The 26,086-nt window shown below is 38.3% G+C and overlaps 1 protein-coding gene across 1 annotated transcript; it reads right to left on the bottom strand.

The window, feature by feature from the left end:
• Positions 1 to 14,816: 14,816 nt before the first annotated feature.
• On the bottom strand, positions 14,817 to 25,769 carry LOC141790421 (melanopsin-A-like). Its single transcript, XM_074670286.1, is given in 10 exon segments — positions 14,817 to 15,738; positions 15,918 to 16,061; positions 17,540 to 17,708; positions 17,834 to 17,941; positions 19,058 to 19,219; positions 19,400 to 19,571; positions 19,826 to 20,029; positions 20,147 to 20,280; positions 25,602 to 25,753; positions 25,755 to 25,769. Coding segments are annotated over 10 exon segments (1,668 nt in total). The 3' UTR covers positions 14,817 to 15,330.
• Positions 25,770 to 26,086: the final 317 nt, after the last annotated feature.

Raw genomic sequence — 26,086 nt, 5'->3', positions numbered from 1 at the left:
TGGTAGAGGGGCGTCCTTTACTCTCATTTACCCAGAATACCAAGGGTCTCAGCCAGAATAGGGGGTCTTGTTTAGAGAACTATAAAATGTCATTTTTGCATTTTTTAGATGATTTGGCTCTTTTGGCTTCACTAAGTCAAGGTCTTAAGCAGGTGTTGTTGCAGATTGAAGTCAAGTGAAGATGAGCTGGGATGAAGGTCAGTGCCTCTAGATCTGAGGCCATGCAAAGGTCCTTAAAAATGGTGGCTTATGCCCTCCTTCCTGCCTCATGTGAGGAAGCGTGGGTCTGGTCCACATGTGAGGATAAAAAAGATTGTTAGATTGACAGATGGGCTGGTGTAGCATCATCAGGAACACTGAAGTGAGTAAGAAGCTGAAGTAAAGCTTTTGATACACCGTCTATGTTCCAACCCTGACGTATGACCATTATAAGCTTTGGGTACTTATCAAAATATCAAGATCTCAGACATCACTAGCCAAAACCAGTTTATTCCAAAGGGTGGCTTGGCTCAGCTCCTTTTTTATTTCTGTCATTCTCTGAGTCCACCCACGAAGCCCTTTCTCTCAGTTTTGCAGCACCCAGCCATCTGTGTGAGGTAATCTTCTCCAAGCTGTCTAGACCGTGGACTCTCAGCACTGTCTCATATGAACAAGCCAGCATGTTCATTTATATCTGGTTAACAGGCAATCAATGCAAGGGAAGGCATGAAAGTACATTTCTTAGCAATCACACTCTGTTGTAAATCCATTCTCTCCTGTGTCTCATGTTCTTTGTTGCATGTTTTTATGTGTGACACTTGTTCTCACATAAAAAAAACATGCAACAAAGAACACATATACACAGAAAAATGACAGATTTGCTCCCCTTTCAGCTTAACAACCAATGCTTTGGCATTTTGGCAAACAGCCTTTGTTTACTGAGCCTGTCGATGGGCTATGTAATCGTATATTTCCACTGAGAGCGTCTTTTAGCAGGGACAGTAATTAGCAAACGATTAAGCTCTCAAACAAAAGAGCTTCTTGAGATTATTGGTGCTGAAGTTTACAAATGCTTGTGGCTTGGTAAATAACTTTGTACACCTTGTCACACTAAGTTTTTGTGTGCAAATGAGAAGCTGGCTCAAATATTTAGGATTTAGTACCTTGCTATAATACTTGACTTATTGAACAGAGTGGAGCAGTGCATGATAACATGATGATAGTACTAGTGATGTTCAGGCTTTGTGAAAACAGCACAGGGTCATTTAGCAGCATGACACAAACAGGTGTTTTTGAGCTATATGCAGAGTGAAACATGAAAAACGTGTCTATTAGTCAGCCACCAATAGCAAATGTTGGTAGAGTGTCCTCAGTTCCTGTGTGACCTTTACACCACAAAACATCCAAAGCACCTTGTCCTGCGTTCAAATGAAACATGTTTGTTCCCCCTATGACATGCTTTCTCTGAGAAGATGCATGCACATGTGGACACACAAACCACACAGACACAAGACGTGCTTGTTAAGAACATGCAGTCAAGAAGGAAATGTTTTAACAGATCTCCAGGTTGACTCATGTAAACAAAGGCACATTCTGTGTATACAAGAAAGACTTCAAGGTTTTTTTTTTTTTGTCTCATGTATCCTCCAGTGCAGGGACCTCGTAAAACAGCCAAACATTTGCTGTTCCATCCTCCCCTCTCATTGCTGCTGATAAAGTAAGTTTTGCTAATGATGGAAAAAGTTACAAATCTAAAAAAAAAAGAAGAAAAAAAAACCCCTCATTGCGCACCCAGCTCCATCTTGAAAATGGTCTAAAATCAACAACTTAAATCAGCAAATTTCAGTCACCAAATGAGATTACTGATACCCTGGTTTCACCATTTATCTAAAAAGACTTGACTTGAAGCCCTTCAGAAACAAGTTTGTCCAAGATTTACTGTGAAATAAAGCTGGCATTCAAGGAAAATATGTTTGCGTTCAACATCTGATGCAACAGGAAAGCAAGAAATGAAAACAGCCCTGTGAGCATTTCGAGAAACATTTGCAGACCTGACAGATAACATCCTAAAATTGTGAACGCCTGCTGTGTGTACTTTGCTGTTACAATGCTGTTTGACAAAAAAAAAATTACCCTTTTTCTTTTGCAAAATATCTTGTCAGCTCCTTTCAGGGAACCTACCAACCAAAATGTCATCAAATTGGACTACAATACTCAAGAGGGTTTAATAAAGATAAAGGGTTTTGTCCTATTCCAAATTTTGAGGTGATAATTTTTTCTACCACCAAAGAAAAAAAAGGGAAGAAAACAGTCATGTCAGTTGTGGCAGTGCAAATTTGAATGAAAGGAGACAGATTGTGATAGTCAGGAAAAAAGACCAGAGAATATCATGAGATGATATATCACTGATGGCTGAAATCATGAAGACCAAAAAAAAATATTGAGCAGACACATAAGAATTTAAACTTCCAAGAGTTTACCCTCTCAAAACCAAACCCTTGCTCTGAAAACGGTGCTGATACATGCACCAATTAGGCAGCTGTTAAATGGTTTATTACTAAAAGGGCCTCCAGCGTTTCTACTCAACAGATGTTCAGAAATCATACAGATGATATCACTTCATTTTAATGACAGAGTTTAACGCAGCGATGCCACTAAAAACAAAATGAGATGTTGTGTTGAAGGCTGGGATGCAGATGTAAACATGAAATAAAAAACCCTTAAGCCATTGTAATCATCTCTCAATGCAACAACTTGTCATGATTATTGGAATATACCTAAGGGGGCTTAAAAAGCAACTGCCCTGATGTATTTAATGCAAAATAGACTTTTCTTATGTTTATATTTTATTTCTGCTCTTAATTAAACTGGTGAGATGGAACAACGTTTCATCCTGGGACTGAGCGGTAAAAAAGAGCTGCTGAGCTCTGAACTCCGTCACAATTAGATGTATGCACAGCCTTTTTCTGAATTCCGAGCAGGTTTCCCATCGGTGAAATTCCTGATGATCTGAGCTGTGTTGAGCGTGCGCTGGGTGCTGATGTGGGCAACAGAACACTCCAACAGTGGAGCAATGGTTGGGCTGCTGCAAAGGACTCTGGGTAATAAGGCTGCAGATGAGATGAGTGCAACCCCCCCACCTGAAAAAATACAACTAAAAAACTAAAAAAAAAAAAACTGAAAAAAAAACTGAAAAAAAAGGGACAGTGAGGATTGGACAAATATGTGGTTTTAATTATTTATTTGTGTGTGTGTGTGTGTGTGTGTGTGTGTGTGTGTGTGTGTGTGTGTGTGTGTGTGTGTGTGTGTGTGTGTGTGTGTGTGTGTGTGTGTGTGTCTGACCTATTCCAACTAGAGACAAAAACGACCATCTCTATAAAGATTTCCTTAATCTACATGCTCCATCCCTGGCTTAAAATCACCCCCTGTCCCCAAAAATGACTTATCAGAATTTGTGTGTGGTCCCCACCTTCAGTCTGTGTGTAATCCAGCACACTTCCTCTGGTGGCTGAGTGTGTGGAACTACATCATACATCAATTTGACTATAGATCTTCTGATAAAAGTGTATCCTCTCATTGTCAAATATAACACAGCTGTGACTTTTAAGGTTGTGAGCCGAGCAAAATTTCAATCCAATATATACTACTATACTGTACTGTAGTACATTTATATAGAACAGAACTTTATTGTCATTGTAACAAGTACAACGAAATTGAAGACACAACAGCAATCAAGAAAACAAAAGTAAGAATGTGTATAGAAATTGCAAAATGGTCCATAAGAAAATAGATGATGACAGCTTGTCCATCATTGTCCTGTTCAGCCAGCCTCCACCTCCACAGGGTCCAGGACTGAGCTTCTTCAGTCATGCTCCATCTCTGTCTCCTGGATCCTGTCTGTTCACAGCAGGTGAAGTTCTTCCAATGTGTCGTTGGTGTCTGATGTTTGCTCCGTTAGCCATTTCTGTGAATAGCATGATGCTTCTCTGCCCTCTGGTATTCCCTCTGTTGCTGGGTTAGCACAGCTAGCTCGTCCATCTTATCGGAGATACATCTTATGTTCCTAATAACGATGAATGGAAGGACAGGTCCACGTCGCCACTTCTCATCTCACACCTGAGAACCAGCATGTCGTCCTCACCTCTTTCTCCTCACCTTGGGGGAAGACATCAGGCCTTACACCAGTTAGCATTGACATGCTACAGGCTGCTAACAGCTGATTTCACATGTAAACAATGCAGCCATGGTTACATGTAGGATCTCCAGACAAACACAGGAGAAAAGTAGTAAAAATATCACTGAAGCCACAAAAAGTTTGGTGTCCATGACCAAAAAGTGAGCCATACAAAGTAATGATCCATTTCAAATACAAAGATTAGAAAAAGAGACGAAAAAATTACAAGAAACGGACAAAGAAGAGAGAGCTGCTGCAAAAGGCAGCCATAGCCAATAGGGCAGCGCCTAGCAATGACTTATATGAATTATACAAATGACTTATATCAAAGACCTTTGATTATTTTTGTGTGTGTCTTCAAATTCTTTAAAACTTTGCCAATGGTCTGACTTTACTCAAGAGAAATTCCGTCACAAATAACAAAGTTAGCATGTAATGCTAGCTTAGGTAAAACAGTAGTTTTGATTGATATTTAAGGTACAGCACTGAATCCTTTTTGTCTGTTGTTACAATTGAATTAATACATTACTGCTGTTTATATTGCATGTTTTATCTCCTGTTTGATTCAAGTAGTGTGTTGAGTGTCCCAACTGAATGGATCAGCTAATTTATTGGTGATGAAGGGGCCCTAACACACAAGTGTCCTCAGTTTGGCTTACATAGTATGTGTGTGTGTTGAGTGTCCCCGCCTGTATGGAAAGGTTTATACATTGGTGGCACAGTGGGTTTAACTTTAGAAGAACATTTCAGCCATCATTTATGCATGGTACATAAACAGTGCTCATATTATGATGCATCATTCTGCTGCCAGTGTAATGTGATGCAGCCATCTTATACTACCTTTATTCTCCTAACATCCAACATTTTATGTTACAAAATGGGTCACTTTTTACTTATGTCACAGCTCTGGTAGTTTTCTTTTTTAAATATGTTTTATAACTTCTTTAATAACTTTTAACTTCACATATGGCTGGCACTCAAGAATAGATAGGGAAGTGATGTAGATGCCATGTCCTTGGCTAACAGAACTCAACCCCTACTCGATGTCATAATTATGGACGATATAAAAAATGTACAGTGTCTTTTGTGATAGAATCCACTGTATTTTTTCATGTATTTGAAGGGGTAGTAGGGCTGAAAGCAGAATGGGATGCCCCCCATGCAGCCAAGACCAGTGGTCATAAGACACGGGGGTTTGGGAAATACCTTTCAAAATCAAAGAAATTTGATAACTTTGTATTCCATCTATCATGAAACATAAAAATACACAAATAAAAATATAAATATAAAGAAATGAAGGATTACATTCGATATAAACCATACAAACAAAACATTTTTGATCTACTTTCCACATTTCTTTGTTGGTAAAGACCCCTGAAGTGACTAAGCCATGATAATTGTAGAATCAGTGGTGGCAGATTAGTTTAGGAACAGACGTGTACACATAGGTAAATCAATTTTCTATGGATCATTTAAAGTAAATATCTGTTTGTTTTGGTCTGGTTTTGGATTGGCACATTTTACGTTTTTTTTCTCTGCAGGGCGCTGCTGGTCTTGGAGGCTATTGCAGAGCACCAAGATGGATTCAAATCTGAGCTTGAGAGCTAGAAAACAAACAAAAATAAAAACTCTTCTAAATTCAGCTGTATATGTAAATGTAATTAAATCTAAAGCTGACTGTGTTTTAAATCTGCTGCTGTATCCTGATACTTATTTTCATCCAACAATAAAAACAGCAGTCGTCCTCTCTTATTCTCACTCCACTAACCCCTCAGGACACTGACGAGAGAGGCTATGTACTAGCTAAGACTTGGAGGCTCTTACCTGGGTTAAAGTGTCCTCCAAGTGGGTACACATCTCACCCTCATCCATTCCCTAAGCCTAGATGATGGATTGTCCTGCATCAAGGTCAGGACAGAGGTTGTGTGCCCATATTAACTACCCTCTTCCACTGATAGACTGTCAGACCCTTTGCGTCTGGAACCCTCCCATTGGCCCTGATGTAAACAACTGCAGCAACCACGGCTGTGTGGCACAGGATAGAAAGGGAGAGCAGTCCCAAACAAACATTATGTGGATACGATATATTCCACCAGTACCTTGCTGAACAAGAGATTTTTTTAAAGTCACATCCCACATTTCACACTTCTTTGTGAAACACAGGTTGGAGTCAGGCTGCATTATTGTTGCAAAGAGAACATGTTTTGACAGGACTACAGTGTTTCCTTCTCTCTTTGAGTCTGTCTTTCCTTACTGAGTCATAAAGTGGAGATCAACTGGATTCAATTTCAAGGATCTCTTTCTAGATTTATTTTAAAACAACTTTATCGTGTAAGTTACTTCAGCTTTGAAAGACAGGTGACACAACAAAATCTTTTTTAAACAATCATTTTTCTGCCTGCATTTTTGCATAGAGTAAGACTTACAGTTTTTCTGTGCAGTCCAAGAGTTTCATGTAAATGCTCCTTGTATAACCATGACATTCATTTGAACGATTGTCCTGAACTCATTGCCTTGAGTGCCCTGGCTGCACTCATATTCACAACACCTGTTTTATATGAGCATACTAGCATTGTCACTGGTAGCATGTTCACATGTTGACATTGACAGTTATTAAGTTGATATTTATTATTATTATTATTATTATTATTATTATTATTATTATTATTATTATTATTATTATTATTATTATTATTATTAGTTGTAGTAGTAGTAGAAGTATTACCCTTACAGCAGTACTAAATGTTACTGTCACTTTGTTTATACTGGATGGATTACTTTTTTTTGTATATCAAACACAGACTTTTGTCATAGTTGTTATTTGTTAGAAAATTCAAAGTGCACACCCATATAAGCTGGTAATTAATGACAGATACTTTTTGCAGGGACAAACATTGGTGTAAAGTTTGCTCAAGGATCACAGTACTGGTGAAACAGAGAAGTGATCAGTCCTTGCCTGTAAAGTGCATGCGTCGTCTTGCTCCACCGCCCGCTTTAAAAGAAAGAGTGTTGCTCTGTTCCCAGCTGAGGTCTTTGGAAGGTGAACGGTAATTGCTGAGGGAGGATTTAGCCTGACAATGGAACAAAGCACCTCTTTTGTTTAACTGAGGTAACTCATACTCTGAGATGGAGCACTACTTCAGACATGAACTTTAGACATTGGGATAACACATGGGCTGGGATTTTATGAAGTGTTACTGTAAGTCTGTCTGGATATTTACCACAGACAGACAGACAGACAGACAGACAGACAGACAGACAGACAGACAGACAAACTGATTCTTGTAGACCAAATTGTGAGACTCCATGCTGTATCTGACTCATTAGCTTTGGCATTAGCTCTGTGGTAATGACATCATGGTGGCAGAATTAGCTTTTAAAGTCTGACCGCAGAGTGAGCGAACTGAGATGCACTTCTAAATAAGGATTCTTTCACTCTGACTTCATCGTGTGGTGAACTTTTCAGGAAACCTCAAACAGGTCCTCTCCTTTTGTCTAAAACCCTTTTTAACTGTTATTTCTCAGACTGTTAATGGTTTTACAGTTATGCACCGATTCAGACAGTCAAACAAATGCGTACAAGACTGTACTTTCAAGAAAAGAAAACATTTAGCATGAAATCAAAGTGAAATAAAGTGACGAAATATTTTTAAAAAAGGATGTAAACCTCTGCAAACTCTGGGAGGTGTGACTGTCTTGCAGTGACCTCATGCGACCTTGGGCAGACCCCAAAACAATGTGTGTTTAGTGTGTGTGTGTTGATCAGTCAGTGGGTGACAGGGAGCTTGGCATTGCCTGGCAGTTGGTTCTTTCAACACCCCTCCAGAGCTTCGTCAGCCCTGACCGGCATTGTTTGTGAAGAAGAAAGCTATCAGAGGATCTGCACAAGATTAGGGTTGCCAACTGTTCCCTCTGCACCTTCCTGTTTTTGCTGAAATAATTCTTTGGCAGGGTGCAACCGAAAAAGCACATAAGGTTACAAATATCTCAGTTTAACCCTTTGTCATTAATGTAGGGTTAGAGGGCGTTTTAACATTGTTATCATTATCTGATTAGAATTTAAGATATTCCATACAGACCTCAGCCAGGCATCAGACTAGCTATGCATGCTGATTATATACCCATTTTTTTCTGAAATTTTACTTATTTTGCAGAGGGAAAATTACGCTTGAACCAGAAGCCAGTTTGCTTAGCTTGAACTCTCACATATAAGGGAAATATTTGTCTCCACTGTTTTTTTAATCTCTTCTGATCATTTTCAATCTTCCTCACTTTTCTTTTTTTGCCTCTTTCTCCAGTATTTGTGCATCCCCACCACCACCTCCTCCTCCTCCTCCTCTCCTCTCCTTCGCCTCTATCTAAATTGCAAATGGCAGCAGTACCGACTGCCAGAGGAGCTCCTCAATGTCATTAGAGCTGACCCTGTGGATTAACTAGAGAAGAGAGGCGGTGTGTAGAAACTACAGATCAATACGCAGCTTATCCTCTGGGTTCTTTTACTTCCCTTTGGATTTAGATCTTATAGTCTAAGATGTCTATACTCCATACGAGCAACAAACAAATGGGTTACAGGTGGTATGGTAAAATTAGAAATAGCAATACCAAAAAAATTAAGAGTTCAATAAAGGAGAAACCCATGCCAAGGCAACTGAGCTGTACTAAGTGTTCTCAGTCATTGACCACATGTATCTTTATCTGCTCAAAGCTGTTAGATAGACATTTTAAATAAATGAGGTCTAATGCTGAGAATTTAGCAAATATATATATATATATATATATATATATATATATATATATATATATATATATATATATATATATATATATATATATATATATATATATATGTAAATTGTCACCAAGGTGTTAAATCCACCAAAAACAGACATGAAGTCATGGACTGATGCATGCTAGATGATCTAACTGACATCCAAAAGCTTTTTTGTCACCTCTGGGGCCAATTGTTCAAAGAATTTAATCTGAATCAAAAGGATCCGGATTTGGAATCCCCATTTTCTGCCATCCAGGATCATGTAATCTGTTTTAGTGTTACGCCGGTTTTCCAAAGCAACATCAGATTACCAGTGATCTAAATGGGGCAATGCATCAAAACATGGGCTACTAGCTCTGTAAAGAACAAAACACAAAAAATAACATAAACATCCACTTCCATTAATAATTAATTTCATGACCCCTTCATCTGAGCCACAACAACTACAAAACAAATAAATATTAACAAATAAATTGCGGATGTTTTGAAAAACATCTTAAATAATAAAAGGCTAAATGTCCAATAGTTAACAAAATAAAGAATTTTCAGGGAAAAACACAATGCACATGCTTGCATGTATTGTCCTGCATAACAATGTTACCAGGTACAATGTCCCTCTCTGGGCTGGTGAATATGATCCACCTGAGCCTGTTGAAGAAGTAGACCAACCTCTGGCCTTCTGTCAGAATAAGGGACTGACTGGATGTTCAGTTGTTAGAAATTATTTCAACAGGTTAATCTCTCTGATGATTGTTGCTTTGAAATTAATATACATTGATGAATCACAGAAAATATGAATATATCAATTTTGTTTGTCATTGAAATCTGTTTGGGGATTATTTCATGGGGACTTGCTCTTGCTTTACTGTACTGGAGGGCTTCATTGGTAGCCTATGTCTGCTTGATCTACATTGTAACTGAAAGGGTTGAACAGGTCAAGTGCGAAACATAAATAAAAGCATACACACTAAATGACACAAATGTTTTATTATTTGACCAATTTTAACTTTTTACAACATTTTTGAAATTTTGATCCTGAAATAAAAATTGGATTGGATTTCGTAATCTAGTCCGACCAACCCATTTTCAACATTTGATCCAATTGGATAAACATAATCCGATCTCTACCTTTAAACCACTGACCCTGATGATATAAATTGTCAACACAGGCCAGGATTCTATGTGGCACTAGAGGCCGCCACAAACTTTAACGCAGAAAACTCTAGTCCAGCCTCTGTTCTGGACTCGCCCCTGTACTGTATGTGAGTGCACTTCATAAAAAGCTGCTGTTAGAGGACAAAGAGATTCACCATGGGACTACAAGATCTACAACAGACAGAACATTATCTTTTCACCATTTTTTTTTATAGCTTCTTCTCGTTGACCCTAGATCAGCATGGCCCTGCTGTAAAACAGATGTAGATTTCATGTGAATGCAGCTATCTGGTGCTCCAAGTACTATTACCATAAAAAATTCTTTCCACTGTTTATAAGCCTGAATGTTAAGCTTTAGAGTGGCTAATGGACAGTAAGACTGAATAACAGATGAGGATCATTTAAGTTTGTTGATTAAAACAAACTCTGGTTCCAAGCTCTTCCTGTTTCAAAATGTGGAAGAAGTGCTTCATCGAGATTCTAAGATTCAGCTCTAAATGCAACAAACTATCATAATGAACGTTTAACTTTGTAGACAGCCACCAATAAACCCTTAACAAACATAAACTAGACTATAAAACAGAGGATGGAGGTTTGACAAAATTTATACAACAGTCTGGAGTAATGGAAATACTTATTCTTTCCACTTCTCAAAAGTCCTGAGATACAACCCAGGAAAGAAAGAAAAAAAAAGAACCCCCCAAAAAACAAAACAAAACCAGAAAACTGTCCACTTGAAGAAGGAGCAACATACTTCTTCAAACAATCTCTGATAAGTCATTTGTAAAAAGTATTGTCACTCAGTCTTCAAACCTGAAAACTGTTTATTGTGTGGGACAGTGAAAAATAAGGGTTGGTATATATATAAAAAAATGCTTTAAACTTGTCAAAACAGAATGTTAAAAGTTTGTTCAAATGTGTAATTTGTATTTCTGTTATATGACATTTCTGACATTTTTAACCATTTAAATTGTCAAAACACGACAAGTATTAAATAATTCTTCCAACCAGAAGTAATGCAAGTGTACTGATGAAAAAGATTATGTGCTTTGAAATATAATCTCAAAGTATATCTAAACATTTAATTTACAGACTTGATCATGTGAATTTTGCTGTACTCAGGTCATGCTGTAAACATCAATGTTTTCTCTCTAATTTGGGGTCAGTTGGTTTAAAATCATTTGAAATGTCATCGTTACAGTGTAGTAGACTGGTAAAATCTTATCCACGGTACCTGTTTTTGGGCACTACAACATTTTTTATGAAGAACATTAGTTAAACCAATTGGCATTTATCAGTTACTCATCTTTCCTCCATCAAAAGCTTCAGTGAAGTCGTGCCCAAGTTCCTCTCTATCAAACAAAGTCAGGTTTAATTAAAAATTATTGCATACAATAAATCTATTGGGGTAATTGAAACTGTCTTTTTAAAGTAGAACAAAATCTGTGCCTATAATGCCACTGTTCATCTTTTTTTGGTAAGTAATTCTGAAATAACAGCTGCACTTAAATACAAGAGACGACTGCATTCGGATTGACAAATTAAGTTTTCACTAAATCTTGCATGGTAAGATTTCGTGATAGATATTTTATATCAGAGTTTTGTATTTAGTGACACCTTGTGGTGAAAAGACTAAGCTGATTTCCACCAGGTTTAAAGCAAGTGGGATCATTCACCTTATGAAAAAAAGATTGTTTATCTAAAATCGTGGGGGGAAAAGCCCTAAAACAGATTAAAAAAACAGAATTATGCTATAATAATTATATTAATAAGGTGAAAACTCTGATATATAAGTTCCTTTTTGTTATAATCATCACCACTTACTCATAATTACACATTTTTGTAATGCCATTATTATGACACACTATCTCATTATTAAGATTTAACATTCAGAATATACATATATTTCTAACTTGGCAGAATGGGCTTCATTAGAAATGGGTTTCTTTACAAAATAAATAAAAGGAAAATCAGACAAAAGCTTCAGGTCTTTTCAAGTTTCTTCATTTTGTGTTCCAGCCAGTGCTTTTTTTGAGCTGCCTCTCGCTGAATACATGTCTATGTGCTGCAGTAGAAACATGGAAGTGCCAAATTGTGGCCTTTGAGGTAGGGACCCTGTACCTCAGGTAAATAAGAAACAACCTGTTGTCAGTTAACAGAAACAAAACAATATTATATCTAGGCGATTACACACTAATGTAGACATACTTATGAAAATCATATCCTGTTTTCAACGAGGCCTCTCTGATAAATGCAGCTTAATACAATGCACGGAACTTTTAAGGCCTTAAAGATAACTTTTCTCTGTTTCTCCTTTTGGCTCTCCTAAGCTGCTGATCTCAGTCTATGCTGTGTTAGCTTAACGTGTGCTACCAAATATTTTTCTATTTCTGCACGTTTCCTTTTTTTGTCCCTGCAGGCATTATTTTCTCTCTGTGGTAGGATTTTACTCTCAATATGAATTTCAGTACCTATGTAGAAACTACATTTTTCAAACCTGTGGTATGATTTCAGGGGAAAGTTTCTCTGGCCTTTGGGACCTTAGATCTTTTCATAAAAACTTGTTGTAAGACCTTTCTCAAAAAATTGCCAATGTGATACAAGAGATGGCTACGTCTATATACATATCATTGCCATGGTTAAAGTGTTGTGTTAAAGGTAATGTACTTCACACAGAACACTCAGTTAAATAAAATAACCCCATCATATTTCTGTTGGTTGCACTTTCTTAAAGTTCTCTGAATGTGTCTTAGCTGTTATGGAGAAAAAATAGTTTGGGGATGAAGCAAAATCTTCATGTTTTGAGTCAAAAGATGTCTTGTTTTCACATAAATCTTAAAAAACATACTCATGTTGCCTATTTTCAAGTGCCTCTTGAACGCAAATAGGGTGCACTGCAATTTAATGCCACAAGGGGGCAGCAGCACAGAGGCTTAAAGTGCAAACAGCACCCCGCTGATGCCTGGAGTTCTCTCTTCACTAACTTTTTTCCCTCTCCTCTTTAAGATTTCTTGTCCCCTTTATTGATGGAGCTTCATAAGAGCTTAAATTATATGTTGTATTAACCCCTTATAACACAGGCAAACTGTCAAAGTATTTTTTTTTTATTATGGTTTGGATTAGAGTTACTGACTAAGGTTTTCCTTCCAGTCTTAATTTTTCTTGTGTTGTATATCACTTTGGACAAAAGTGTCAGCTAAATAAAAGTGTAGAGTTGTTAAGGTTTGGGTTTGGGTTTGTAGAAAAGCAGGATAGGAGTCAGGGTTGGGGGTTAGGTTTAGGGTTAGGGCTGGATAAGCAGTGTTGATGTATGGTTGAAGTGCACCTCACACTGTGTACACCTTTCAGAGTTCTAAAGCCTCCATGCTATTTGCTATTTACAGTGGCATTACTGCAACAAAACGGTTGGGAATTGGTCCTGGCACAGGTTGGAATGAAGCGATGTCGAACTGGCATTGATCAGAGTAAAACCAGATGGCTGAAAAATAAATCTTGAATGCTTTTTTAGTTACTATTGTAGTTATTGAAGTGCCTCTCTGTATGAAAATGAAAATCTGTCTTTTACACACATATGTGTTTATTTGTCAATCTATTATTGGTATAGTGTATGACCTCATAGATAGATAGATTTTTATTCAAATTTCCAGACCAACTTCTAGATAAACAAATAGTGCATATTTAATGACCCCCACAATGTGAAAGAGAGCAAAAAGTGAACATCAAGACCCCCTTTTTATTCAGTGCTTTAATGTCGTGGCCTGACCATTATTTCTTTGTCGGTTATAATCTTAAGCTGTCACAACTTACCTGCTTTTTTCTTCAAAAATGGCTTCAGGACAACATCTAAGAAAACAGCAGAGGTGAGGAGGCCTGCTATAACTGAATGACATTAATCTCATAAACAAGATACAGTGCCTGTGGCATCATATCATCTTACTGCATAAGAAGAAAAATCTTCTTTTAACACTTAAGATGTAAAATATCGTTTAACACTAAATGTTTTGTAACTCATTGCCTCTTAGGAGTCTGATATGTGCTACTTTATCAAAACCGTGGCTGTTGAACCCTTACCTTGTTTTTAAAATAAGGTTTTGCAACCAGTAAAATGTAATTATGGTAATTTCTTTTCATAAAGGGGCCAAAGGGATTTTGCATATGCATTAACTTTAGGTTGTGCGTCTCTGACATTTCCTCACCATTTAATACCAGTTGCATGTAGAAAAAATGGGCCACATCTATGGTTGATCATAAATGTTAATTAAGTCTGGATGCTAATTTTGCCCTTTTGAAAAACAGGCTTTTTTGTCCTTGCTGAAATTGCTACTTTGATAAATATAAATACCATATATTGGAGTATTTCTGATGTTGTTCCAAAGGAGGCAAACACTGGCACCATCACTGCAGCATTCACAGAATACAGAATACATACATTGAGTACAATATTAATACAAGTATGTTTTCAATATGGTTTGGAATAAATTAAAGGAAGTTATTGTTACAAATCACAGTGTCCTCATAAAGACCAAGAGGAATTCAGTCACTGCAAGGAAAATCTAAAATTTGAGACTTATTTTTTTGATTGAAAGCCTTATTTAGTCTGTTAATCCTTTCCACCAGAAACCAAAGCACAGAGAAGTCCAGACTGTGCAACTACCACAATAAAAGAATTTTGTATATTAAATACTTTAACCACGCCCTCTTGACCATGAAATTTACTCAGTATTGTTTCTAGGCCTTCTGCCAAACCATGACCTGGATTAATTAGAATCTGGATGGACTCAAGAAATCATTGTTTTTCCATGGAGTTAGCCCAAATGAAGTAAAACATTTTCTGCTTAACCCTTTACATCAAAAGGTTTGTAGACTTTAAGCTCAAAAATTGAGATGCAGAATCATCTGCATGTCCATCATGCTTGAGCAAAAAAGTTCACGGAATAAAATGTATATTTTTTTATATCTTAAGGAAGCTAACAAAAATTTGCTTCCTATGCCACAACTGTGTCTGCAACAGTTCATAAAGCACTACACACTGCATGCTGGGTAAATACTGCTTCATCAGCTGTGTCAACTTTTCCTCTGCATCTCAGTTATATTTGCCTTTGAGTGGCATTAAAAGTGACTTCTTGAAATGTAGACACATACAATACTTGAAGTGGACGTTCAAAAGTGTGTGAGCTTTACGGCCCCATAATAACATTGATTACATAACCTCAAAGGTAGAGAGTACAGGGGGCCACTGTTTTTCAGCTGATCAAGACAGAAGCTCCACTGCCTCAAAGACTTCTGAGGAAAAGTTCGTGCTGACAAAAACATTGTTCTCCATCCCTTCAACGCTGTCTTCCAAGCAGACACTGTCCTGCTTAATGAGGCTACTCTCAGATGTGGGACTGATGACGATGATGCGTGGAACACCCCGAGGCGTCCTGGAATCAGTGGGTGATAGCTTTCCCACACTCAGGGAATCAAAAGAGTTGCTCTTGTGGTAGCTGTGCACATTGCTGATGCTGCAATTTTCCTCTCCTGCATCAGAAACCTCGTAGGTCAGACTCTGACTGCGCCTCCTGGCAAGAACTAGTAGGGGGACAGTGGCGATGGTAAGAGAGCTGGAAACCAGTTCATGCTCACAGTTGCTTGATGAATCACACAATGTAGATGGATGCTGGTAATGTGCAAAAAAACAAACAAAAAAAAGACATACAAACCCAATTTTACACAAGTGCATGAATGCATGAAGGCATGCAGGCAAATAAACACAGCTTGATGCAAACATCTCAAAGTATACATGGGAAAGAAAAAGAACAACTTTACAACATCTGAGGTGTTTTCACGTTAACTCACCTTCTCCACTGGTTTTGTCTGTGAGCTCTTTAGTGAGTGTTTTTTTCTGGACCTGCCACGGACAGACTGATTATATGAGGACATGCTTCTGAAAGAGTCACATGACTTCCTTCCCAACGATTCCATCTCTACATCTTTTAACATCTGCAAGACATACAGATGACATACAAAACATAACTAACATGAGTTTAAAGAAACAAAAGAAACCCAAAACATTGGTAAGATATTTAATAAAAAACTTGAAAACTGCTCTCGCATCAGCAGAAACGTAGTGTGAGTCCCACTTTACCAAAGCACACATGAAATAGTCATTTTCCTGGTGAATCAGGAGCTTCAGAAGCTAAAAGTTTTATTCTGTTTCCTCAGGAGAGTGTATTTCGTTCCGCAAAGTCTAAATGTATGGTAACTTGGTTTGCTGCTTAAAAATGCCAGTACTGCAGTAGTATCATACTGCACACATGGAAACATTTGAATACCAAAATCAGCATTTTAGATCATAAAAGTCCATTGCATAGTAAAAACACTAGGGGTGTGATGGGTCTCGTGCCATGAGATCTCGCAAGATTAAATTGTGGTATTTCTTGTTTCAGTGAAAAGCTGTCTCACGGGTACAGGACAGAAGCCTGTCAGAACAGACGTATAAGAGCTATTCTGTTTGTGACCTGTGGAGGGCAGTAATGCACTTTTGCAACATCTAGTCTGCCAGAATATGACATCAAGAAGGAGCCAGGAGCAGCCAGAATGATGTTGGAGACTGAAAATATCAGCATTGAAGGTGCCCCTGCCACTTTTATATTGTTTGTGTGGCACCATTTTGGGTACTCAGCAGAAATAACAAATGGCAACCAAATGACACTAACAATATGTAAGCAGTGTAAGAAAACAGTGCTGTATATCAAGGCTAATATGAGCACTGTGCTAAGGCGCATGCACAACCACTGCAGCTCGCTATTAAACTCCACTGCACCTGTGATAAAAAGTGTTAAAGGCTAGACAGCACTCACGGACACCTTTGCACCTAAACTTCCAGAGTCAAGTGCAAGAGCAACCACAAAAATGAGATATAAACAAGGTAAGTCTGTACTTCTTTGCACTCTGTATTGACAGGGTAGTACTTTAGTTACAGTTTTGCACATAATAGTGTTGTCTCTATCTTGTGAACCCAATATCATGTATCTTTTCGTCTCACAATCTGAGTGTATCATCACAACCCCCTAAAAACACTGTATGGAAGGACTTGTCGCTCCAGATTCTGCCTTCTTTGTTGATAAGTAAGATGATTTACTTTTGCGTATGCATTTAGAATGATTGTAAAGAGAGAAAGATGCAAATGCCTCATGCTGTGAGTTTAACATGAGCGATGTAGCCTTTGAAAATGTAGATGAATCAAAAATATTGCAGTTTGCGCTGTAAACTGTTTTGTTCTCTTAAAGCTTTGAGGATACAACTTCTGATCACATAACCTTTAGTCATGATCTTCAGAAAACAACTGAGTACACAAGAAATGGCTGCATGTTTATTTAAGGCATAATTAATGTATGATTTTTATTTATTTATTTATTTTTTACTGGAGGCCACTATTGGCAATAAGCAGAGTGATAAAATACAATTAAAGACATTACCATTGCAGGTGAGGAAGAAGCTGATATAAAGTGAGTCCTTGATGCTGTGGACTGTCTGCTGATGATAGAGTCCCTGAAAGATGATTCACTTATGGAGGAGGAGATGCATTCTTTTCGAGGAGTAGGGGACAGAAAGGACAGGCAGGGGACTTTCTCTGCCAGAGTCATTCTGGTAGGGCAGACAAACAACAAATAAACCTGGCTATAACTTCAGACAAAAGATACAGAAAGAGGTAGAAAGGAAACATAAAGGCAGTAGAGATGGAAACACAAAGTTACTGACTGATCATTCACCTGTATTTGTTGTGTATGATGGCATAGATGAATGGATTGTAGATGGTCGAGGCTTTTGCTATGATTGCAGGGACAGCCTTAGAGTATGGGGACAGAATATTGGCATGCCTGCAAAACACAAACAAACAAAAAAAAGATTCATTTTGTATTTTTATTTATTTTGAGCATTATAAAGCAACATGTCCACACAAATAAAAACTCTTGTTATTTCTCAAAATTTCATCCAAAAATCAGGGTTGTATCAGGTCGAGGATTATCCAAAAACGTGCCAGCTGCCACAGATGGGTGGTTAAGTCCATCTGATCGTGGGAGCTGGTGTGTGTATGTTTCAGTGTGTGAGGGAGCTGGTGTGTGTGTCAGGCTCACTTTGCCCTGTGAATGAACTGGCAAAAAGATGTGATTTGAAAGTTACATAACTTCATCCCCTCTCACTGTGCGTCCCAGGAGAAACATGTGGTTTCGAGAGTGGTTTGATTAGTCAGATAAGCGGAGGAGATGTGAGCATCTTTATTGTCTGTTGTATGTCACTAAGCCAGCAGTGCTTGTTCTCTAGCTGACAAAACATTATATAAAAAGACAGTTGTTGCCATTTTGGAGAGTTACTTCAGAAAATTGCTGGCTCACTATCAGTGCACAAGGGAACCACCCATAGAGTCCATCGCAACCCAGGGAACTACTGGTATCATCAACAAATGTGCACAATTTATGCACTGCTTTTTTTAGTGTGTTAATTTTTCCCTTTAGACACACTGTTGTAAAGCTGTCTCAAACTGACATTATTCCCCATTAAACAGACATAACTGATGACATAAAAGGTAGAAAAAGTCAGAGGGTGAAGACAAACTGTTTGGAATCTGAGTTTAGTAGGCAAATAAGAAAGTCTGTTAGAAATGCAGCAGTTGCATCCATTTGCACTTCTTCATTTAAGTAAAGAAAGTATTGTCTCGTACAATGTAGAAATATGTAATCCAGCTTTTACTTTTGACCAGTTCGGTGTTCATTGTTTTACACTGCTGAAAAAAGAAGATTTGACCAAAGTTGTGTTGAAATTTGGAAATGAACAGAAGAATGTTCCTTAATCTAAAAGGTATCTTCACTCGGTTTAAGCTAAGCTATGTCTTACTGAAGACCCATTCATTGGCTCATTTGAGCGTTATTGAGCATCACTGACAGGTTAATCAATGTACCAAAAACATGACACATGAATGCTCCTATTATCCTTACCCGGACCAGGAAATCATTGTGACACAGGCGTATGGTGACCAGGAGAGGACATAAACCACAATGACAACAAAGGCAATCTTTGCTAACTTCCACTCGCTCTTGATAGACTTCTGCTGGATCAGAGTGGATTTCCTGACCTGAGTTCCCAGACGCTCTACTTCCCTGTTGGTGGGAGAAAGAGATGGACCAGAAAATAAGTTTTACTTCTTTTTTTGCGAGAAAATGATAGATTATGATGAATCCTTAAAAATAATTTCTTTTGCCTGCTTTTGTAAGCATGTGATTCAGACTCAGAGTCAGACAGAGAAGGCATGAACATAGTCAAACAGAAGATCAAGGTACCTGCTGGTCTTCCGTATTGCCAGAAACATGAAAACATAGCAGTAAAAGATGATCCCCAGGGGAATGAAGAAAACAAAACAGCACAGCATCATCGTGTAGCTCCTATTGGCTAAGGTGTATGTGACGTAATCCCATGTACAAGATGTCATCAGGCCCTCTGGGATGTAGGAGCCTGAAAAGTAACGTCATAACAGAGGTTAGGTTTCAGCTAAAACATCACTGGATCTTCATGTCGCTTGACATCAAACTTTATGTTTGCTTTGATCTTTGAAGAAGTCAACAAGATCACAGGTTAGCTTTAAACTCATGGGGGTTGGTCATACAGTACATTTGTTTTATAAAGGCTTGTACAGTATTGATGCTTTACTCATATGTGTCAAGCAGAAGTAGAAGAAGATGGTAAAAAGAAAAAAACAAAAAACATACTCCAGCCGATAAGAGGCGCAAGACTCCAGGCCAAAGAGTAAAGCCATACGAGGAGGATGGCAATTGTGGTTCTTCGCTTGGAGCTCCAGTGTATGGATCGCAGAGGCTTGGTTATTACTAGGTAACGGTCTATAGAGATGGCCAGCAGGTTTATCATGGAGGCAATGCCAAACAAGGCACCACAGAAAGCATACATCTTGCAGCCTGCGTGAAAGGAGCATGTTCAAACATTTCAATTTTCAATTTCATTTAACTTTTGTTTAATAAAAAGTTTCATATAAATACAAAACCTGTGCTATATTAGAAAGAAAACTTTAGTACCCATCTCGCCAAAAGCCCATTCCTTGTAGAGACAGTTGATGAAGAAGATAGGGGACTGTGTGAAGGCCATGAGGAAGTCACTAACCGCCAGGTTCATGATAAAGTAGTTAGGCAGACTACGGAGCTTCTTGTTACTATAAACACAAAAGGAGAAAGAAACATTAGTTTAATTGTTAAACTAAGTTTTGATTAATGGATGGAAGATGTTGGTAAAAGTTATCTATATTCTGGTCAACTGATCTATCATCTTGAATGTGTGTCCAGGTGTATTAGCAGATCCAGTCATTGTTGGCCAGCCCTTAAGTTAACAAGTCCCATTTTTTTAATAGTTATTTTCCTCATTATTGGCCAAATTCAATATCTGCATATATATATATATATATATGTATATATATATATATATATATATATATATATATATATATATATATATATATATATATATATATATATATATATATGCATTTTGCTTTTTCTTTAAAGTTAAAAGGTAGAATGTGGTGAAGTATGGGAAAATCAAAAGCCTGTTTTCACTGTAATAAAAAATTTATTTGAACGACTAAAAGCTGTGTCTAGTATTAAGATAAATTTTAAAAATGTGTGTTGGACAAATTTAACAAATACCTGATCCAACAGTACTGACCTTAATAAAAAGGATATACATATGAGTTTGCTTACACATATATATTTCTAAATGCTTTTCCCACAATACAAAATGCTATTAAAATATCTGCATTAATCAGACATTAGCTGTTTGTCTAGTCAACTCAGTATGAACCTCGTTCTGTAGCAGCTTGACTGAGCAGTGTATCGACCCACGTTGTCTGCCTCTTCAGCTTGTCATTGATTATTTTGTTTCTGCGACCTCTTGCAGAAGACGCTGCTTCCTGTCTATTTCCGAAAACATTCAAGTTTCTTATGACTGAATGGGAAGACATTGTATCTCTTGTTACATCACTGCTGGTGTGTGTGCGTGCGTGCGTGCGTGCGTGCGTGCGTGCGTGTGTTTGTGTGTGTGTCTATGTGTGTGTGCAACAAAATGCTTGTGCACAAGTGTGCCTGTTGCTCCAACATCTACTTCATTCCTAGAAAATCATTGTATCGAGTGTAATCTCCCTTGAAACGACATTATATCACTCTTCATCTCCCTGTATTTGTGCGCGTGTGTAAGGTTGTGGGTGTGCGTAGATTTTCTTGGAACTAATAAATATCACTGTGCACATCTGATTCAGTAAACACACAATAGAGAACCCATCTAATCTACCTCTGGTGAGACAGATGGAACATAAAAGCTCCCGACAATTCCCAGAACACCAGAACACGCACGCACTCTCTCACACACACACACACACACACACACACACACACACACACACACACACACACACACACACACACACACACACACACACACATCTGTCTCTGACCCACTTTTTGTGAAACTGTTTCAGGAGTCGAGGAGGTCATTGGTCTTGGACATTATGAAACACATGACACAAATACTCCTGTCTTGGATTCACAAAGGGATTTAAAAAAAAACAATTAAATACTAGTGGATTGTATTTGGTCATAGTCTAGATTCAGTTGGTCTTAAAAGTTCTTATGATCTCTGGCGCTAAACAACCACTGAGCTCAAATGACAGTCACAATACCTTTAATTTTACCTACTTTTAGAATATTGAACTGTGAAAGTATTTGCTGTTAGCAAGTTAGCATTTTAGCATGTTGATTAACAGTGCAGTGTCTGAGGTTCACTGAGCTGTTAAGCTGCTGTCAAATCTTGCCTCGGTTGGGAGGTGTGACACTGCAGTTTAGTCATTACTGGCTCATTGTTTTAAGTCAAATTTCCCACTTGACAAGGGGTCACGCAACTTATTTGCAAAAGACTATGCATTTGGCGCTCTCCAGGTGAGAGTGCCTGGAAGGGGAATCAGATGGGAGAGGATAAACCATGACTGGGCACTCACCATGACTGTGGTGGCACCACTGCGTCAATGGTTGTTTTCAGTGAGGAAGCTCCTTTTAAATGGAATATTGGTGGTGCATACTCTATTTTGTCTTCAAATTTTACTTGAGAAGTGCGTGCCTCTGGAAAACTGATTGCTTCCTGCTGCTAACTGGTAAAGGTTACCAGCTTTTCACTCCTGAAGAGCAGGACATTGGCTTGCCATAGACTTTCTGAATGGAGGTAATCTTGGCTTGGACTGGTAACAACTGGCAGTCTTGATGTGGTGTATGGCCATCTGGTCCTTGAAGTGTCCAGCTAAGCTCTGTGTGGACCATGGCTGGCCCTCACAAAGGTTTAATACAAACTGGTTAATTTGTCATGATCAGATGTGTGTTGTCTGACCCAAAGAGAGGAAAAGGTTGAAACCTTGTCAAAGGTATTGATTGGTATCCTGAGCAGATGCCTGTTGCACCTCTGAAACAAAAGCAAAGGGTATGACTGGTCTGCAGGACCAAGGTGTGTGGGTGTAATACGTCTTATGTAGATAGAGGATGACACATCAAAATTAATTGATGCACTTCTGAGGTGAGCTATATTTTGATGAATTGTTATCGGATGGTGTGACAACTGGTACAACCTTTAAATAAACACCTACACCTTGTCTAGACCGAGTAAGGTAGGACCTCTAAAAAGGAGAGTAATGGTACACACCTTGTCTTGGCTTAGAGATGCACAACGTATGTAGATCTCCTGACATTCACTGCAAGCCCTTTAGAGTGTGAAGGCCTCAGGTTTGTGATTTGTGAAGCTGCACTGTCAGCATCTCTTTTCCCTGTGATCCATGTCTCTATCTGGTCAGCTGTCTGTGTGACGATTATTGGGCACCATGAAAGATAATGGCTCATTCCATAACAGTACAGACAGAGTTTTGCTGCTGTCTTTAGGAGCCAGCTTCTTGTCGAAAGTGTGTTCTGCTGTGGGTGCATCACCTTTGCAATAAATTATCATCATCACTGGAGGTAGGCTTGCTTCTCGCTCTCCTTGTACTGCCTTCGTTGAGTTGCCTTCTGTTGTAATTCAGCCCTCCCCCTCAACTGCTATGCAAGACCCTGAAGGTTGTACAGGATTTAGATTGACTAGCCCTAACCCCAGAAGTTTAAAAATCATCTGGCCTTGGTACAGTCCATGTTCAAGATAAGGGAAAGCACAATACCCCCTCTTTAAATATCATCCTTCAGCTTGGCTTTGTTTTACTCTGCCTGATTCACAATGATCCTGTCTGCCCCATTTAACTCCTCTGTTAGTGTCTCTGATGGTGGCACAGTGGTTTGGTCTCATTATTGAGCCTCTAACTGTTTCAAAGGCAAGAAGTAACAGTCACTTAAACAGTATTTAGTTACCATGCCTTCAATGCACAGTGTCAAAGGGCTTTTAACTTTGGGTCAACGCTTCACACCGGCTTTACACAGTGGTCTGTACCTTTTCCTGTTGAATGTGGTTTTCTATTTCAATGAACAATTGAAGAAAAACAACAATGCCTTATCCAAACCCCAAATCAGAGAATTTACACCAACCCTAGCAGAGCAAAATTTAAAATTTAAAATTTAAATCAAAACTGATTTCCTTTAGGGTTGCATGTAAGTTTTTAATGAGATGGACAGCCCACTGTGAGTAACAACCCAATCAATGACAACCTACTCAACCTGTTACAACTTGTTTTCTGAAAAAGTCATGATAAAATAAATGTATTGATAAATAGTCATATTAATTGAAGAGCCATTGCTTGATTATATAGTTTAGTATATTTACCTAAAATCACCACTAGACCAGTGGGAAAAAGAATAACCAAGTCTAGTCCAGCTGCATCACCTATACATGCCAAAATGTGGTCGTCTTTCATTCTGATACCAGTACTTAGTCAGGGATACACTCTGATTAAAATGCTTAACATTTGAGGTGTAAAATTCTACTAGTGTTACTTTTTAAATAGCGTCTGTTTAAATGTGTGAGCTTGATTTATCTTCGCTTTGCAGTAAGAACTCAGTATATCACTTCCCTACTCTTGCCCTGTTTCCTGTTCTATCCAATGTCTTGTCTTCTCAAATTGAAGACATTACACCCCCCCCCCCCACCCACCCACCCAAAAAATAAAGATAAAAATAAAATAAATAAATACATTAAAAAAAGAAAAGAAAAGAAAAGAAAAGAAAGAAAGAAAGAAAGAAAGAAAGAAAGAAAGAAAGAAAGAAAGAAAGAACCCAGATAAGTGATTAAAGGTACTTCTACTTGATTTAAACTGTAATGGTCTTGCTCCACACAACCATCAGTGCAGCAGTACACTGCACTTGACACTCTAAATAGGCCATCAACAAATCAATGGGGGTGTTCACAGTGGAAAAGTTCATTATTGATGCCGTCTGTAGTTTTTTACTTTCTCTCAAAACAGTCGTAAAAACTTCAAGGTAATAGACTTTCCCTAGAATCTAAGAGTAATCATAGCCATACTCTTTAAGCTGGATCTTAAACCTCTCATATTACCATGAACAGTGCATCATCTGTCACTCCTGTCAGCCTTTTCTCCTTATCTTAAGATCTGGTCCCAGATCATTGTGATACAGTATTTATTTCAATTTTTGTGGGTTATTGGCTTTATTGTGGCTCACTTGCGCATCCAGGTTTAGGTAGTGAAAAAAGAAGGGAGAACAGTTATTTGAAAACAGTGCCATTCAACCAGATTGAAAGAAATCCCCTGATAAATACTTTCTAGGCAAATATTAAAAAATATGACCTAGGTGGGCATGCACAGAAGTCCCATGTCAGGGTATCAGTTGTGATCTGAAAACATTTCTGCAGGCTGTATTGTGATGTAAACTGAAGATAAGGTTATGTCACAAATAGGCCAAGAAGGGTTTCATAACATTTGATATGGAGCCTGATACTCCTCTCAAATCAATATTCAAGGATTCAGGACAGATGAGTGCACTTGATGAATAGCATTTTACTTCATACTCATGGACCTGAGTTTATCCTTTGGCCTGTGCAGTTTATCCTCAGCTTTTTTGCAAGCCCCTTGGAGCATAAGAGGAGAACACTGACCCCAATTCTTCAGCACATTAGAAAAGATGTCTTAACCTTGAGTGATAGTCTTTATAGTCAGAAAATATTTAACACACACACACACACACACACACACACACACACACACACACACACACACACACACACCAAACACACACACACACACACACACACACACACACACACACACACACACACACACACACACACACACACACACACACACACACACATCTGGGTCTGTTAGTCCCCCCATCTGTCCTGTTATGAGATCATAACATGGCTGAGTGATTATGAGCTTTTATTAAATGACACATCAGCATTAAAAATGGACACATGCTGTCAGATGAAACATGGCGTCTTAATGCTCAGATTAAATCCATTGAAAAGCATAAAAACAGTAACCAACGAGTCAGTCACACAACCCACCTGTAGAAGGCGAACATAACCAGTGCATTGCCAGTAATGCCCAGCACCCCAATGACGAAGACGAACACGGCCACAATGTAGTGAGCATGGTCAGGTACATCCACCTTGTTGTAGAAGCTGCTCTGGGTGTGCGCTTTCTCTGGCTCCATGTTTCTCAGTGGACCACATGGTTCAAATACCTCATCAGGACTGACAACCTGGTAGGATGCAGCTGGTGTACCTGTGTGTAATCCACATTGTTCTGCAATAGTCCAGCTTCCATGGTACTGTAATTTGTTAAAGAGTTGCAGAAAAAGGGAAGGTGTCCGTTGTAGACCTTGCTAGATCCAATCAATTAACCAAGGTCTCCACTGTTTTTCTGCAAAAGCTCGCAGTCTTGACCCTGACTTCCTTAACAAAGAACCAAGTGATCTTCACCTTTTAAAGATTTAAAATAAAAAATGAAATACATCTCAATTACTCATTACTTCTTTTGAAAAAGAATT

The sequence above is a fragment of the Halichoeres trimaculatus genome, unplaced genomic scaffold (genome assembly GCF_033239565.1).
Source record: "Halichoeres trimaculatus isolate MK-OKI-2021-1 unplaced genomic scaffold, fHalTri1.1 fHalTri1_scaffold_5, whole genome shotgun sequence".
Taxonomy (NCBI): Eukaryota; Metazoa; Chordata; class Actinopteri; order Labriformes; family Labridae; genus Halichoeres; species Halichoeres trimaculatus.
Note: the sequence above shows the minus strand (reverse complement) of the source record. Positions and strands in the feature narration are given on the sequence as shown.